General features: G+C 39.6%; 1 protein-coding gene across 1 annotated transcript in view; it reads right to left on the reverse strand.

Moving 5' to 3' along the window:
- LOC119651806 (protein wingless) overlaps positions 1 to 15,741 on the reverse strand; it is a 98,037-nt gene extending 82,296 nt beyond the window's left edge. The window contains exons 1-2 of the mRNA XM_038055598.1: positions 15,673 to 15,741; positions 14,021 to 14,222 (exon numbers count right to left, since the gene is read on the reverse strand). Coding sequence (XP_037911526.1) covers positions 14,021 to 14,169 — 149 coding nt within the window. The 5' untranslated portion in view covers positions 14,170 to 14,222; positions 15,673 to 15,741. The remainder of the gene's footprint in view (positions 1 to 14,020; positions 14,223 to 15,672) is intronic.
- Between the last annotated feature and the right edge of the window lie 843 nt (positions 15,742 to 16,584).

The raw sequence follows: 16,584 nt of genomic DNA on the forward strand, positions 1-16,584 counted from the left end.
AGGCATTTGGGAATCAAGGCTCGAAACGGGCTATAGCAGACGGGAAAAGAAGACGCTACTGTTCATGTCGAAATTTCAAGGATACATTATGACCAGATGCAGCTATGAAATTTCGACATGGACATGGACATGGTTATGAGCCATATAGAACCGATAGATTAAAAAAAGGATGAATTGCAGGCGCCTACTCAAAGACAACTTAGAAAATACAATCTAGAATGAGAGTCATTAATCCCATGTTGGTTGCCCTTGCCAATTCAAGTGGGTGGTTAGTTGAGAGAATTGAGTCTGCGGTAGCCGCTCACTTTCACCCTTTTCGCGATTTCTTTGGTGGTCTTCACTCTTTACCGTGCACTTCGGGATCCCTGCGTCATTAATACGCTTCACCAGATTCAAAATCGTCTCAAAGCACCCTTGAAAGAGTACAGTTACCAAATAGGTGATGAGTTGGCCGAAAAAATGAACTGCGATCATGTAGCGATACGCAACCATTTTCATTCGATGAGCTTTGCCAAAAAAAAATGGAAACACAGGTGTCACAGGAATTAGGCGAAGAAAACAAAGAACGGCATTTCAAACAGCCTCTCAACAATTTTCTTATCCGCCATCGAGTAATACGTGGACACAAGTAATATTTCTTATGCCGAATCGTGCCTATACGTCAGTATGAAGCAAAGAAAAGAGTGGTGGGCTCCAGGAGGAACACCAACGCTGACAGCCAAACAGGACCTCAATCCAAGGAAGGTCAGGATTTGCACTTGGTGGGACCAGAAAAGTATGTAAAATACAATGCGATAAGCGAGGAGCTTTAAGTTGCCCAGCTGCACCGGGTAAATGAAGTAGTTCAGCTGAAGACACGACAACCCTAGGTTTCATGATGCACAATTGGCCAAAAGCCCACCCCAAGAGTTCGAATGGAAAGTTCCTTACCATCTACAGATCCTGCGTCATGGGACATCAACGAATTGGTCAAAAGTGGGAATTGGTTGTAAGGATTAAGGGCGACTCAGCTGTGAATGAGTACCTGATTAAAATCAGGGTAATGATCTCGAGTGAGCGCATTGATGACCATATTGCCTCCTGCAGTGTACTGTAATGTACCGTTACGTTACACTTCAAGGCCCTGATTTAATATGAATTGTTGCCCCGACGATTATTATTAGGTCTGAACTGCCGTTTTGACATCTACCATTCCAAGAGCCAAAGTTTTCGATTCACATTTGCCTGATTTTTATCCCTGATTAAAAATTTGACATTAATTTTTTCTGATTCGTTTAAAGATTAAAAGTTCTTGAGCATCTACTGATGACGAAAAGCACCTTTGTCAAATTTTTTTTCTATCTACGGTCCCTCCTTCTGAACTAAGCACTTTGAACTTTTTAAAAAATACGACTTGCAACTTCGCTCACGACAGAGGCAACTCATTTGTGACCACCTCAAATGGAGACCAACTTACTCAACGTAGACCAAAAAGAGTGTAAGTAAGTTGCTCTTCATTTGGTCCAGATCAGCATCGAGTGGATGCGGACTTAGGATTCCATCAGTTCCTAAGCAAAATTTTTTCCAAACTCCGGCCTCGCTTTGTTTTGAAGTCTGGGCAAATTTACGTTCGATATAAGTCGAACCCATGTTGTGTTTTACGAATTATATAAAAGTGCGTACAACATGGGTCAAGCTGCTCCCAAGCCAGAGGTGAGGCAGTGCCTGATGAGTTGCATCTGCGCTCGTGCGAAATCATAAGCCATATTTGTCCCCTTTCAGTTCTTCTTTCTGTTTAGCCTTTGTCTCGTTCAGAAGCGGGGTCGATTGTGCCATTTTTTCTGTCAAAGGTCCTGATCTGGATTGCCATGCTTGCCTTCAGTTTTACCTGCCTGATGATATCAGGTCAATCACACTTTTTGAGGTGACGGAGAAAGAAAAGTGGTAATGGAGTTCCTTCAACGAAGTGGAAAAAAGGTCTTTCTACGCCAGCAAAAGTAGGTAAGTTAGTATTTTCGCGGAATTTCTAACCAGGATATGCCTCTCATTTTTTTCTACCTTAACGCATAACACTAAAGAAGGAATGTAAGCTTCTCAGAAAGTCCGGGAGGGAACTGAAACATATTTTAGAAAACCACGAACGAGAGGTTATAGTTGACGTGCTTCATCCCAATAGTCTGCGGCAAGCATTTATATAGGTACATACCTCAGAGCACCTTAGAATTACCCGAATTTAGATAAATATTTTTTCAATCCAAATTGCTCATTGAAAAGTCGCAAAGTTGGTTTTTTTGATGAGTTTCTTAACTTTAATTAGATGATTGGTTGACCGGTCGTCCTGAAGCAGCTCAATAGTCCTGCAGCTGTTTTTCGCCTAACTTCGGAAGAAAGGGTCACCGATCCGTCTTTAGGTCAAGAGCGATTCTGCCGTCTATAGTGCATCTTAAAAATAACTTCGGATTGAACACCCATTGCACAAGTTCAGCAAAAGTAATTGGAAAAGCCAACCTTAAACGTGGTTCTCCATACTCAAGTTCACTTAAGGATTAGTCAGGTTTGAAGTTTCTTTCACTCGAGTTCGCCGAATTCAAGGAGATATCAGAGATTCGCTAAAAAAGGTTCTTTCATCCGAATTCGCCGAACCCATGGAGATACCAGAGATTCGTCAAAGAAGGTGAAAGCACGTTCTGAACGAAAATTAGAAGTACCGAAATTTTTTTATCCTAAATCTGAGGCAGCGTTCCATATTAGCGTCACTGTTTATTACTGCCATACATCCTATTTCACAAACGGTTTACTAGTAATGCAATCTAAAGACTATTTTAAGAACAATATTTTGCCAATCAAAGCAATCTAGTCTCTTTCATGGCCAGTGACTCTCATATACTCTACATCCTTCAAGCCTACATTTCAGTGACTAACCTCTAAGCCCTAGTAAACCTCAGTTCAGAATGACTAGAGTATTGATTTGAAAGCTAGAAAGGATTATCCCATGAAAAAGGTACCTGTCCCTGAATGAGTTTACCATTTTCCTCCTAATGAGAAGAAAATTAATCTCCTTCCTTTTTTGTCACCCATAGAAGATATTCAGGTTTAGCTATTCCCTAAAAGATAAGTTTGCTAGATAGATCATCACCAAAACCACACTTTACAAAGAAATAGGCATAAATTTAGTTTAAGTATTTCGTCAAGGATTTACCTGATGAGACAGAGGAACTAAATATTTGGATGGAATGAGTATTATGTACAGGTTTTATTGGGATCAGTGGATTAGTTGAAGGGAGTAGGGAGTTAGCCTGAAATCCTTGAGTAGTTTAGATACCTTAATTGTGTTGCTCTTTTGCAAACAAAGTAGATATTCCCAAATATCCTATAAAAGTCACGGAAAACGGTAAGGAAAAATTGGTATAGATGTGTCTTGTGTAAGTTTGTCTCATGAAAAGATGTGGATAAAGGTAAAAGTTGCCTTCTCCCAGTATAAGTGAAGGGAATGCCTCAGTTTATTCTACTCCAAAACCGGGTTCTCCAATATTACTAAAACCTCATTACTTTTCTGTTCTAGTGACCTTATTAAATCCAGATTCCTTTCTGCCACAATAAATTATTTTCAAGGAAATTTTATGTGTTTCTGGATTCATTCCAATTCCAACCAAGCCATACCAACCACTCCGCATAAACGTGTCCATAAATCATCAGAATCGCCACCATCAACTTCACTATAAATATCAACGCTCAATAAAACTTCAATAATAGCCTTTAGATATTTTCAAGGCACACAAAGCAAAATATGTACCTTCGAAATCTTACCATCTTGACATGTTTACATACACATCTACCCTCATTCTAAACACCACACTCTCCTCTCCATTGGAATTCCTTAAGACGGATTGAACTTGATTCATGATCATAAAATAATTCTTGTTACTCTCTTTCATTAAGACTGAAATAATTAGGGTCATAAAAAAAATTATGATGTCATTGAGAACATAAATATATACTTATGTACGTATCTGGGGCTTATATGCTGTCCTACAATAATATTGCAAATTTTTAATAGCATTCTCAACGTCATTTTATTTGATTGCTGAATAGAGTCCAATGTTTAATGTCTCAACTCAATCAAAAATCAATAAATCTTAGGTGCCGTGATTGAATCATAATCCAAAGAGATTGATATATGTATGTTTGTTGATAAAGATTGAGGTATCCATGTGGTGAGCACTGGTGCATACGAAAGGAATAAATGTTTTGGACAGAAGATACGAGTGACTAAGTTTCACAAACTTATAGAAAGTGAATACTTAGAGTTAATATCTAAATAAATCAAAGTTGGGAGAGAGTTTTTCAGCTCTCTCCCACTCTACACCAGGTATACCGAACGCTCGGACCGAGACATATTTTGCAATAAAATTGAAAGTCACCTTCTGGTAAGAGATGTAAAAAAGAGCTGGTAACCTAGATTTCCTACTCACGATGGCCTACCCCCACTTACTTTCACAACAGGGGCTGTAGCCACAAAAATGCAAAATGAAATTCTGAAGGTGAGATAAATATTCATTTGACTAGATTAGGTTAAACAAATGTGGGGAAAGGACCCGCAGTTTAGGCCACAAAAGACTCATTATACTATCCACTGGTACGTCACCTTAGACAGTCTCTGGTACACCCAAAAACTTTACTTATTTCCATATGGCTTTTTGAGTTATACACGCAGTTTAGTTCCCACAACTACCGACGGTTAAAAGGTCCTTCAAGGAGGACAAAATCCTAGAGCTTAATACAAGGTAAAATGCCACCTGTTAGAATCTACGAATCTAATAGGCTTCAAGCATGCATGTACCAATTAAGGGCGACTTTCTCAAGGTATTCGGTGTACATGCAACTCCTTCAGTCGACCCACCACACAATTCACTTCTGTCCATAGAAAACGAACAAATTATTTTCGATATGTCGGTGGCATGTTCATTTTTTGACAAGATAGATGAGAACCTTTGGGAAAACTCCCGTGATTCTATATTGAACCATGGAAATCCCCCAAAATTATCACATGGGACTCGGTAAAAACAGATTGCAAGAAATATTTCAAATGATTACAAGAATAAGTTTCAAGGCAGGATATCACTAGGCAAGCTAAATTCGACATTTTTAATAATCTAAGCCTGTAGGTCCTCCAAAGGTACTGGATAATAATGGTCTTTATTACTCCGTTTAGACGACATCATACAACTATATACTTGTGGAGACCAAAAAGGGAGTATCCCTAAAATAGCCGAAGTGTGCATAATTCTATGCCAAATATGCAACAAAGTGTATATTTTGGAGAGCAGAAGGACCATCGAGCCTGATCGAGACGTTAATACACCAAAAATAGATTCTTTAGAAGAACTGAGGCGTGCAATTTCCGGGCATTATATAGTAAATTTGCGAAAATTTCCATAGTTTCTTGGGTGTCAAGTTACGAGAAATGCACACTTTCAGGACATATTTTATATAAATTTAACCGAACAGATTTAAGTAGGATAATTCACAGAAAACCATTGCCCTGCTTTCGGTCTGAACGTTACAAAAGAAAAAAAGAAACAAAATTGGTAGAGTCATTCAAAAAATGGAGAATTTAATGTAAAGGATGCGTAACGGATAGGATTGATTTCTTACTCCCTGCATCGATTATAATAATGAAAACCTTCTATCTTGAAAAAGCTGACTTGCGGTTTCGTCCAAGGCAGAGGCAACTCATCAGACGCTGCCTCACCTCTGCCCTGGGAGAAGAGTGATCGAAAGTGACGACAGGTGATCATCGCTCCATTTATGGACAGGACCCCACTACAGACAAATTAACTTAATTTCGGAATGTTGCATTGCGTTATGTATAGCGTTGATATTACACTCCGTATTATCAAATATAGTTTTTGCCAGGATATATTCAGTGGGAGGATGCCAAATGCAGAGCTTGTCTGGTTTCAACTAATTATTGTCGTGCCAAAGAGAAATGTTGTCCCCAAATTTCTTAATCGGTGAGCCATGAGACTCCAATGCACAACTGAACCCTTTCCCAACGGAAAGACGCGACCATACTTTTTGGGGAGTAAATACAAAGTATCACATCCTGCCTGGTTACTGAAATTGGATTGGGACCGATTATGATTTTGGGCGTCAATCATAATCGGTCCCAATCCAATTTCAGTAACCAGGCAGACGCACAATTGGGGTGAGATTTGGATTCTAGTAATAAATTTGGGGTCCCTACTTCCGTCATAAACTTCGATCTCAGTAAATTCTTTCTCGATATGGGGCATACATCTTCTTCCCCTAAAGATGGCTATCCGGTGAATCGTCCTTCTGAAGGCTTCACTTCCATTGTTGAACGTAGAAGGAATTTTCCCAAGGGATAAGAAGCGGTATGCTTTAAACACAGAAAACCGTTCCTAATCCTTATAAAGTAGGTAAATTCTAGTTTAAAATAAGATTTGCAACATTCCGGAAGCAATGTTTTATCTCCAGATGGACCAACTACGTATCATTTACCACTAGCTTGTTCTAAGAAATGGAACAGTCACGGGGCTTTACTGGCACTACTTTGCTGAAGTTTGCCTCTTTAAGGGTGTTACCAAAAATCAGCTAGGCGCGTGAATTTTCATCCACAGGAAAGTTTTTCAGATAAGATACTGACAAATGAACAAGCAACAAAAAAACGTTTCCCTAATAGGCCCAAAATGGTGGGAAATTGGAGTCAGGATCGGTATCTCGGGACTTTCAAGGAAGCCCGGCTTCTTCAACTTGACCTAACCACATTCATGTACATTTGAAAATAAGGGAGGAAGTTAGCTTATCAAAGACCTGAATGTCTCGTGAAAAAGGAGCCTATTAGGACAAGAGAGCCAGGCAGTGTGTGTGGCAGAAGCACAATTCACTTCTGAGAAAGTCTTTGCCGTCTTGTTTGGGAATTCCGGCTTTCATGATCGCCGAACTGATTATTACCGTCAACTGCTGAACAAAATAAAAATTGCTTGAAAGGATAGAGAAGTCATTCCTTGTTACAATACCTAGGCCATCCCATCTATCTACATTTAATTCAAACTAAATTGAATTCACTGGGATTAGGTAGACCATCCATTGATCAGCCAAGATTGGTTACCAGATGACTACCATTTGCTAGAAGCCAAGATACTCCACCTTCAACTTTATATGATGGTTTATTTGTGCAGGGAAGCTATCAGCTATAATACATCGATTAGTCCGGTAACCGACAGGTATTTTCCGATTCCTACTTCTAAATGGATGCATCTAATATTTATCATTCTCTGAGCATCGTTTTTCTGTTTTATAAAAATACAAAATATTGCGTTTTCATAGAATCTACAGATAATTTCTGCAAATGTCAGTAGTTTCTATCAGTTGCGATTTGCATAAACGCGGATAAGGGAAATGCGATGGTAATCATGGACAAGAAGGACTACGATAGAGCAGTCATGGAAAAGTTGAACAAGGGTAACTTCCATAAACTAAATAAAGACTCCCACTTCCCACTTCCAGAATCGATTAAAAGGGTGGAAAAAACAATGAAGGCATGCCAAGGTCTCATTAGGAACCTATCAACGGTATGCATGTTCAACCCAACTTAAAAACCAACTTAGAAATTAGCTAAATGGCTGGTTTCCAAACTAAGCAGTTTGGAGCTCAAAAGCAAATACGCGGTGAACGAAAGGAAAGACCTCATCGACCGGATCCGAGAAAAGCTGAAGGAAATAGCAAACGACGAAATGCTAGTTTCCTTCGATGAGAAAGCCTGTTCCCTAGCATCCCTGTAAAAGAAGCCTGAGTGGAGGAAGGAGGTTTGCCAATATATAAAACTGATTTCTCTAAGTATGAGCGAGACCTATTTCACCTTCACGGATAGATTCTACAAGACAACCTCAGGAATTGTAATGGACAGCTCCCTCTCACCATTGCTCAGCAAAATCTTCACGAAAAAACTAGAAGAGAGGATGGAAAAGGAGAGAATAGTCCCTCCTTTGTGGGTTAGATCTGTGGATGATGTGATTAAGGGACAATACGCAGCCTTCGTGTTGGCAAGTCTCAACAATAACGACGAAAAGATGACCATCACAATGGATACGGAAGTGGACCACAGCCTGCCATTTTTGGATGTCAAAATAGTGAACAGGGAGAGGAAGGTGGAGTTTGACATCCAATGAAAAATTACTCACACCAAACCAACCATCTCGATACCCTCTAGCCATTCATGGGATCACTAAATGGCGCCCTTCAACTCCATGATCCATCGAATCTATACGGTTCCGCTAAGTGAGGGACACTTCAACAAGGAGAACGAATACATCCTCAGCACCGATAGGATGAACGGCTGCAAGACAAAAACAGTGAAGCATCTCATAAGAAGAAAGGAAAGTCAACTTTCCCAAAAGACTACCTGCAAAAGAATAAGAGGAGTAGGATACACAAAATTGATTGTCCGGAATGCGACCAGGTCTTCGTTGGACAAACTAAAAGACAAAAAAAGAGGACATTTTGGGAAAGCACAGGTTGTATAGAAGAAAGGACGAACAGCAAGCTAAAGAAAATCTTCAGCAGCCCAACATATGGCAAGCAGAAACCATAACATCACCATAGGTAACTACAAGATGCTCCACACGGTAAGAGGAACACAGTCATTGGACATCCTAGAAAGTCTAGAAATCTCCAAACAACGGGGAACTCTCTATCATCGCTCTTCTTTCTTCACTGTTTCATTCCTAATAAATTTGCAAAGTATAGTTCCTTAAACCAATCCTTCTCACTACTGAGTATTACAGCCATTAACCACTTCCCGATTCTCCAGAAGGGTACTGTTCCATGAAATGGAACTTCTTTGATTTTTTGTCATGCAGAAACCGAATTTTACATTAAATTGTCATCACTGATGAAAAGAAGATTTACTACGATCATCCAGGGTACGAAGAAATTATGGTGGAACTCCGGCAAAACAACGAAGTTAACCCAAAAATGCCACAATTAGGGCCTACAGTGCAGTTTTTCTCCCTCCCTTTGGCAGGCACGATCCTCCAGATGCTTGAGTGGAAGCTTTGCGATCACCCAGGTTTGAACTCTGATCATCATGGATTTTTGTATTCGTCTTTGTTCTGTAATTCTGCATCAATGACCCCAAGCGGAAAATGGTCCTGATAGTACTAGAGTTTTCGTTGTTAGGGGATCGCCTTATTTGGAAATGCCGAGTTTAGTGTTATGTATCTGACGTTCGGCACTTGTGGATGCAATAAATAGTCAATAGCGAAGAAGCCAGTTTTTATTAAAAATTGAGACCTTAAAAATAAATGGACTCTGAGGAAGCTATAAAGCAACCTTCGTCCGTAATATTCTAGAATATACTTCGGTAGTGTGATCCCCTTACCATAATTGCGATTGTGATGCAATTGAATCTGTACAAAGGAGATTTGCTCGATTAGCCTTTAAAAAAATCTTCCCTACTCGACATATCCTGAACGTCTGGCTTTCCTTAATCTGACATCTTTACAATTCCGTAAACCTTTACTTGACGCATGTGTAATGCGTTGATGGAAATTGATTACCGTGACTCATCGCATCATCATCGTAACATTAATATTTTTGAGGGTCCTTTTGCGGAGCTCTCGTGCTATTTCAACTCTCCTTTGCCTAGAATGTTACGGGGTTATAATCGTTTGGAGCTTGGTCCTCTGGCTTCATCCCTAGCCACTTACAAAAATAGAGTCATTGACACTTTGCCATTTTTTGCTTTCCTTTGCAGTTACATGCAATAAGTAATTTTAGTACTCTCCGTTTAATGTTCATCAAATAAATAAATAAATGAGTTCAGCTGATGTTGAAGGTTTTGCAGTTTGAACGAGTGTCAAGAAACTTGAAAAAATACTCAGCAACTGCAACGCAGGAGAGTCCGATATTGAAAATATTATTGCCGAAGAAGATCTTGATGAACTTCATCAACAGCAAGGACGATTGATCATTGAGTAGGATAAGGCAGAATTGAAGAAGCGAATTATATGGATTTATTACTACATAGAAGCAACTGGTCCAAATATTCCAAGAATGAGCACTCCGGCGATATATCATTTCAGTGGTTTACTGAAGAATTGACATCTAATATTTCATATAATATTTCAAACCACTTTATAGGCTATAGAGAAAGCTGACGGTGGCACTAATTTACTGCCGACATCGATTCCTGGTGTCAAAGCAACGTTATTATGACCATGGAAAAGATGTTCGCCTAAAAAATGATTTAATGTCCATGAGGCATCATTTTGGAAGTTCTGTCACACCATCAACCTAATTTACTCAAAAAAGAAGACGAGGCAGACCCCGCCTGAGACGGAGCGATGGCGTAGGTCAGGACAACAAAATACTTTTAGGGATATCGAATTGGTGAACCTCGGTGCAAAACCGGGATGTTTGTAGTTCCTTACTAAGGCAGGCCTAGACCGGATACCGGCTGTTGCGCTGTTGATAATGGTGATGAAATTTACTTAACTTTTAAGTAACCTAGACCTAAACAATAATACAATGCAGCCAAGAGGGCCGCTGAAAAAAAATTTGGAACACTAACCATAAGATCCTTTTTGATCATTTTCAACTCGGTGGACCCTCCACAGGGACCTATTCTACGCTTGCATGTATAATAAGGTCATTCGCAAAGAAAGAAAAATGTTCTCAAGGCTGAAGGCTAACAGTTTTAACTATCATCATGATCCGTCTACTGTGGATAATGTTCCAAGGTAATCCAAGGATTATACAATCGAATTGCCCTCTAATGATCGGATTCTTTATATGACAGCTATCTGGGATATGGAGACAAATACAAAATGAAGTAAATGACCCTAGCGCGAATAAATAGTTCCAAAAAGATGATTCAACTGGAAGTTCGCTATGATCAGGTCAAATACATGCTAATTAGGTGCGGATCGCTAAGGTTTGCGCGCAATGCAATATGTGACGTCTGTCAGACAGGCTCTACTTTTTCTAAATTATCACACTAAATAGATCGTTAGGTGACAACAGCAACCACATCCAGGATTACAACGTATTCTTCCTTCTTATTTTCAGATTTGTGAAATAAATGTGGATTTGAAAGATTTTGCTTAAATTTCTGTAAATAAATGTGCCCGCCCTCGAAGGAGCCGGGATAGATACTTCAATGTCAGAGTTTCCTGTAAATATTTGCATAAGCTCACTAAAAGTCAGGATGCTTTAATACTTATGATTTATCAGAGTGATTGGCTATAAAAAGGCCAAAATTGAAATTACCTCAATCTAACTTTAGGTCACGATCCCTTAGAGTTGATCTGTTATGCAAAGGTCTGCATATGGCAAAAACTTAAGTCTAAAATTGTCTACTATAAAATTTGACACTGAATACCGATTTTTCCAATCAATTGTCCTCGATTCCACGAATTAATGTTAAGCAGAATCCCTTCAAACGTCTCAATTACCCCACTGCACAGCTCTCTTTAGATTTCTCTATAGGTCTCTGTTTCCTTCTTAATTAGTCTTATTTGCCGTTCTCTGAGTAATTCTTTCCCTAGCTGTTCCGAAAATTAAATTGAACCAGACCAAATGTAGAAGAAATCTTTTCTACAAATCCAAAGGAAGGAATGACTGTGAGTAACTATACAAGATCATCTGTGCGACGTAGTATTAGCCCAACAAGCGATCAGTCGACAACTATCGGGGATCGCTATTTTATCAGCAATCCCCCAAACTAATCCAGAAATTGGTTTGTAATAACCTCAAGCCCATTGTCGACCTTCTTCTCAAGGAGCAACATCACGAGCTTCGAAGGGTCAGATCGACTACTTCAAACCGCATAATCCTTGTTTCTGACGTCCTCTGTGAAATGGAAAAAGGATATCAAGTAGATACAATCTATACGGACTTTAGTTAGGCGTTTGACAGGGTGGACCATCGAATATTAATTAGCAAATTATACAACTTTGGTATATCCTGTTAAGCTCTAAATTGGCTTCACTGCTATCTTTTTGATCGAACTCAGTTTGTCTGATACCAAGGTCAAGAAGAACTGCCTTAAGGGTGTGTTTCCGCCTTCAAGACCATCTCAGATGATGCAGGATTCAAAATTTCGGAACGATGAAGAACATTGAAAGGGAGGGATCTATAAGCAGTTGACAACAGCGATGGAAGCCCTCAAGAAAATTCGGTGGACACATGGGTTGATTGTTATCGAGAAGTGACTAGAGTGAAGGAATTGGGAGATCGACCATAATCTTAGCTAGTTTCTCACTGCGCATAAATTGCATCACGAATGTCCGTCAAGTTCAAACTGTAATGGAATTAAGGAAAACTCGAATTGAATTGAAACTGAAAAATCCGTGCATTGAAGACTAGCAAGGAGAGTTGGGATGCCATTAACTCTATGACCAGATCCATTCGACACAAATGGAGAATAGACGAGAAGGAGACCGGGAAAGCATGGCTGCTAGAGCCACGTACTCAAAAAATAAGGGTGTTGAGTTTCTTTTGACGATTTCCACCTTCTTTAAAGAAAAAGACATGGAGTGGCAGACATACAAACCGACGGACACTTGAACTTTAAAAAGAAGAAGAAAAAGAAAATTTGAGGGCCCTTTTACCGCAGCATTAACTCAATTCATTTTCGAGGAATATACGCTATTCGCTGCTTATTAAAATGTCGCCAGGAATTGTCAAAATATGGTTGCGTACTATGCCCTTCTTTTATTTTCCAGGGGATGCATTACGTTGTTTGAGCGGAATTAGGATTGTTATATGTCAGGAATGATAACTGTGTTGAAGACCGGACGGGGCTTTGGGGTATACCCGTTGGGTTTGGTGTATAGGGTCAGTAGCTCCTACTGATTTTTAATTTGTAATTGCCATTCTTTTATATGTCCGGAAGGCTCAGGTGATTAGAGCGCTGGACTGTCGTAGCGGAAGGTCGCGATTCAAATCTCACTTAGCAGAGGGATTTGTTATCATAACTGGAAGTCGGATACCAGTCGACTCAGCTGTGAATGAGTACCTAAGTCAAATTAGGGTGATAATCTCTGGCGACCGCAATGATGGCCGTATTGTCTCTAACAGTGCGCTATAATGTACCGATACGATCATCAATAAACATTTGCTATATTTATTTATTCTGTTTCACGTACCAGGGTATGCTAATTAGAGTGCCGCCCCTATAATTTGCCAATTTTAACCTCGATTTACTTCCGAAAATAGACCTGATTTAGGCCCTTCTGAACTGTACATTCCCTCCTTAAGCTTAGTTGTACGATTCGAAAAGTTTCGATAAAGATAGTATTTATAAGGGAGGAAAGTTCTTTTCATATTAATGGGTGCCTGCAAAGCTCAACCTAAACAACACCTTCTTTGTTTGGGGACAGAAAGGTCTTGAGTCCGCCACTACACTAATTTTGAGGACCAACTTCCTTTTTTCCTCTAGTGCATGCACGAGAAATACTCAATTTTTTGAAAAATTGTCTGACAGTTTTGTCAACCTAAAATGCTAAATCGAAATTTATAAAATCACTATCCCTTGAATCTGGTATCCGCAGGTGTGCATGTATCAAAAGCTCCGTAATAAAATTTCACACTAAAAACCAACATTGTCACTTGAATTTTCCGTGATATTCTCTTTGACAATTTCCTTTCAAGAAATAAAGGAATGGCTCCTTATCATGAAAATAGATACAACTGGTCATTTTGAAAGCTGACTGCTTGGCCCGAAAGTGAAAGTTCTGTTTCCTTCACACCGGAGCTAGTTGGTGACAGTATTTTGGCAACTGTTTTCCAATAACATATTTAAAGAAGTTTATGTGAATATCTACTTCTGATGTTTCAGGCAAATACCCAGGTAAGCTATATTTTGAAACCTAACTAAAAGGACTTAGAACTTAAATTAACGCAAATAATCACTAATATTGCAATGCGATGTCGTTTTTGACAGCAATAACAGCATCCAAAAATCGAATTGATCGTCCAAATAAATTTCAAAAATACCATAAAATCTACTTACCACCACATTGACCCCCGTCCACGACCCGATTTCTGTTTACTTTCACTTTTCAGACCCCAACTAACGGATGGGATCATTGTCACAATGCACACAAGAACAACCAAAATTTCCAATTTCAAGTCCATTTTGATCAAACTCGAATATTTCATTCTAAATTAAATTAATTAAATAATTCAACCACAAAACCGAACACCGACAATTTCTTTTCAATCGAAATCAACAGTTCGTGAAAGTATAAACATAAATATTTTTAGAAATATTTAATAATTTCAATTTGTTTCGTATTTGATCTTTCTACTAAATATCTTTTCGAAATTTCTCTAAGATACTAACCAAGAAGTCACACACTTGAAATTATATCTTGAAGATATCTACTAACAACTCAATAGTGTTGTTGGTATTTTTGGCCAAGTATACTTTGTTGCCATAAAATTAGAGTAGAACCCGCGTGCGCGCACACACGATCAATTAACACCTTCTTAAAATGATCTTCTTCCGCATGACCATCATCATTGTTATCATAATTTTTCTTTTCATCGCGATTATCATATTTATTTATGCGTATACAAGTATGTCATATTTCTATCTGAATTTGTATCTTAAGCAACTACTCTTGGGTCGATGCTTCTTAAGCCCAAAGTTTAAGGAGAAGAATTATCTAAAAAACTGACTAAAATCACAAATATCTGGCGTGTGATTATTTTGAAATTCAATAAACTTTATTGAAAGATCAAACAATTGAGGATGAGCTTGGGGTTTTTCATATTACGAATTCATACATTTAAATCGTACGCAGTGATAATTGGATTATGAATTTTTATGACCGATCGCGTTACCATAAAGCAAGATCACTTGATTACGACCTGATAAGATCTCGATGACGTTCAGATTGTCCGAATTCACAAGTTTCCGTTAAATTAAGATTGTGCACTGAAAACCACTCAAAAGTATCACTCGTTTTCGAAATTGGTCCAAACCGCTCACTGTACTCGGGGCTGGAACTGATCTTACTACTAATTTTCGATTGTTATCCCGTTCGTTGTCAATATTTAACTGAAGTCGAGAATCTTTCCAATTATTAAATGAAAGGATGACCGTATTTAATATTTCGGAAAAAAAAAAGAATCTTAAATTTCCTAGGCCCGTAACGCGTGCACACGATGAAAAAGCGAGAAAAGTATCTTTAACGCTTCTTCCGTGGTTTCGATCACGATCACGATCGCAGTGACGAGCAACGATCAAAGACGACAACGTCGACGACGAGTAAAACAGATACCCGCTAGCCTAAGAGATCGGTAACAAACTAAAGGTAAAGGTAGCACAAACCATATATACTAAATCCACATATTAACAAAGTTTGTGACTGAAATGCCTCCTCACTGTATTCAGCTCATCCAGAAATCACCATCATCAGAGCGGCTGCTGTAAAAGAAAAGCAACAGCAGCAGCACCGGGGCAACAACAACAACCCCGTCATATATAATACCTCTCATGCCTCTTGGCTCTTCAGGCCATGCCATCTCTACCTATTTCCCATCCATACCGCGGAGTAGGCAAATACACCTATGCCTGGTGCTGGTATATTGGCTCTACCTGAGGACAGATCTTGTCCACTCTGTCGGTCTTGCACGGGAAGTATCTGTGGTAAATACCTGAAAGCGATCTTCAGAGGATGTCGCCGGTACATAGGCGCGATCCGGTGCCACCGCGGCAGAGAATGCCTTAAAACACACACTCTCGTTTCCTCCGATATTGCACTATTGTTTGGCAACCTAGGCCGTGCACTATATACCCCGGGATCACTTCAGTAGGAGGAGTCTGCAAGCCATATATGTGCACCTGGGGTCTTCCCAGCCTATGTGATCTCCGGCTTACCACTTAGCTCTCAGGATCCGGTTTATATCAGCCTGTGATCGTGGTGGTGGCTTGGCGCCACCATAGGCATCTCGCTCGATCCCATCCGAATTTGTTACTAAATTTCTAGTTTGCATCTCGCACGTCCTCATGAGTGCTCTGAGTGGATTCCCGACCTCACCTCTCGTTTACAGTTGTATTGCTATGTAACGCGGGGCGAAGACTTAAGGTGATCATGCCGAACTTAGCCCTCTCATCAAGATGGTGTTAAAAAAAGACTACACCGGTCGGAAAGTGTTAAACCAGGTATACACGGGTGTAAATGAGACGAGCGGCATGTGTACAGGTAGGTGTAGGTATACATGATCGCGCGACTGCACATGATCACATACGTACAACTGGCGAGAGTGGAAAGAAGGCGTTAATTTTAAGGCTTGTTTTTGTGAATGTGAAACACTGTACCGGTGAGGCACCGGCGCGGTACCGGTAATTTAGTGTAATCCCAACAATACAATGAAAACATGGTACCGCCCCGGCGATCAGCGCTCACAATGTGCTTTTGTTCAGTTTTTCGTTGGGTGGATAATTACTCTTACGACTAATGGTGATTACGATAATCTGCCAGTGGTGGATTATTACAGCACCACAGAGTTATGCCACCGTTGCGTTCGGTATTAATTAATTTCAGCAGATTTAATTAGAGTTTGTTT

The sequence above is a fragment of the Hermetia illucens genome, chromosome 1 (assembly GCF_905115235.1).
Source record: "Hermetia illucens chromosome 1, iHerIll2.2.curated.20191125, whole genome shotgun sequence".
NCBI classification, from domain to species: Eukaryota; Metazoa; Arthropoda; class Insecta; order Diptera; family Stratiomyidae; genus Hermetia; species Hermetia illucens.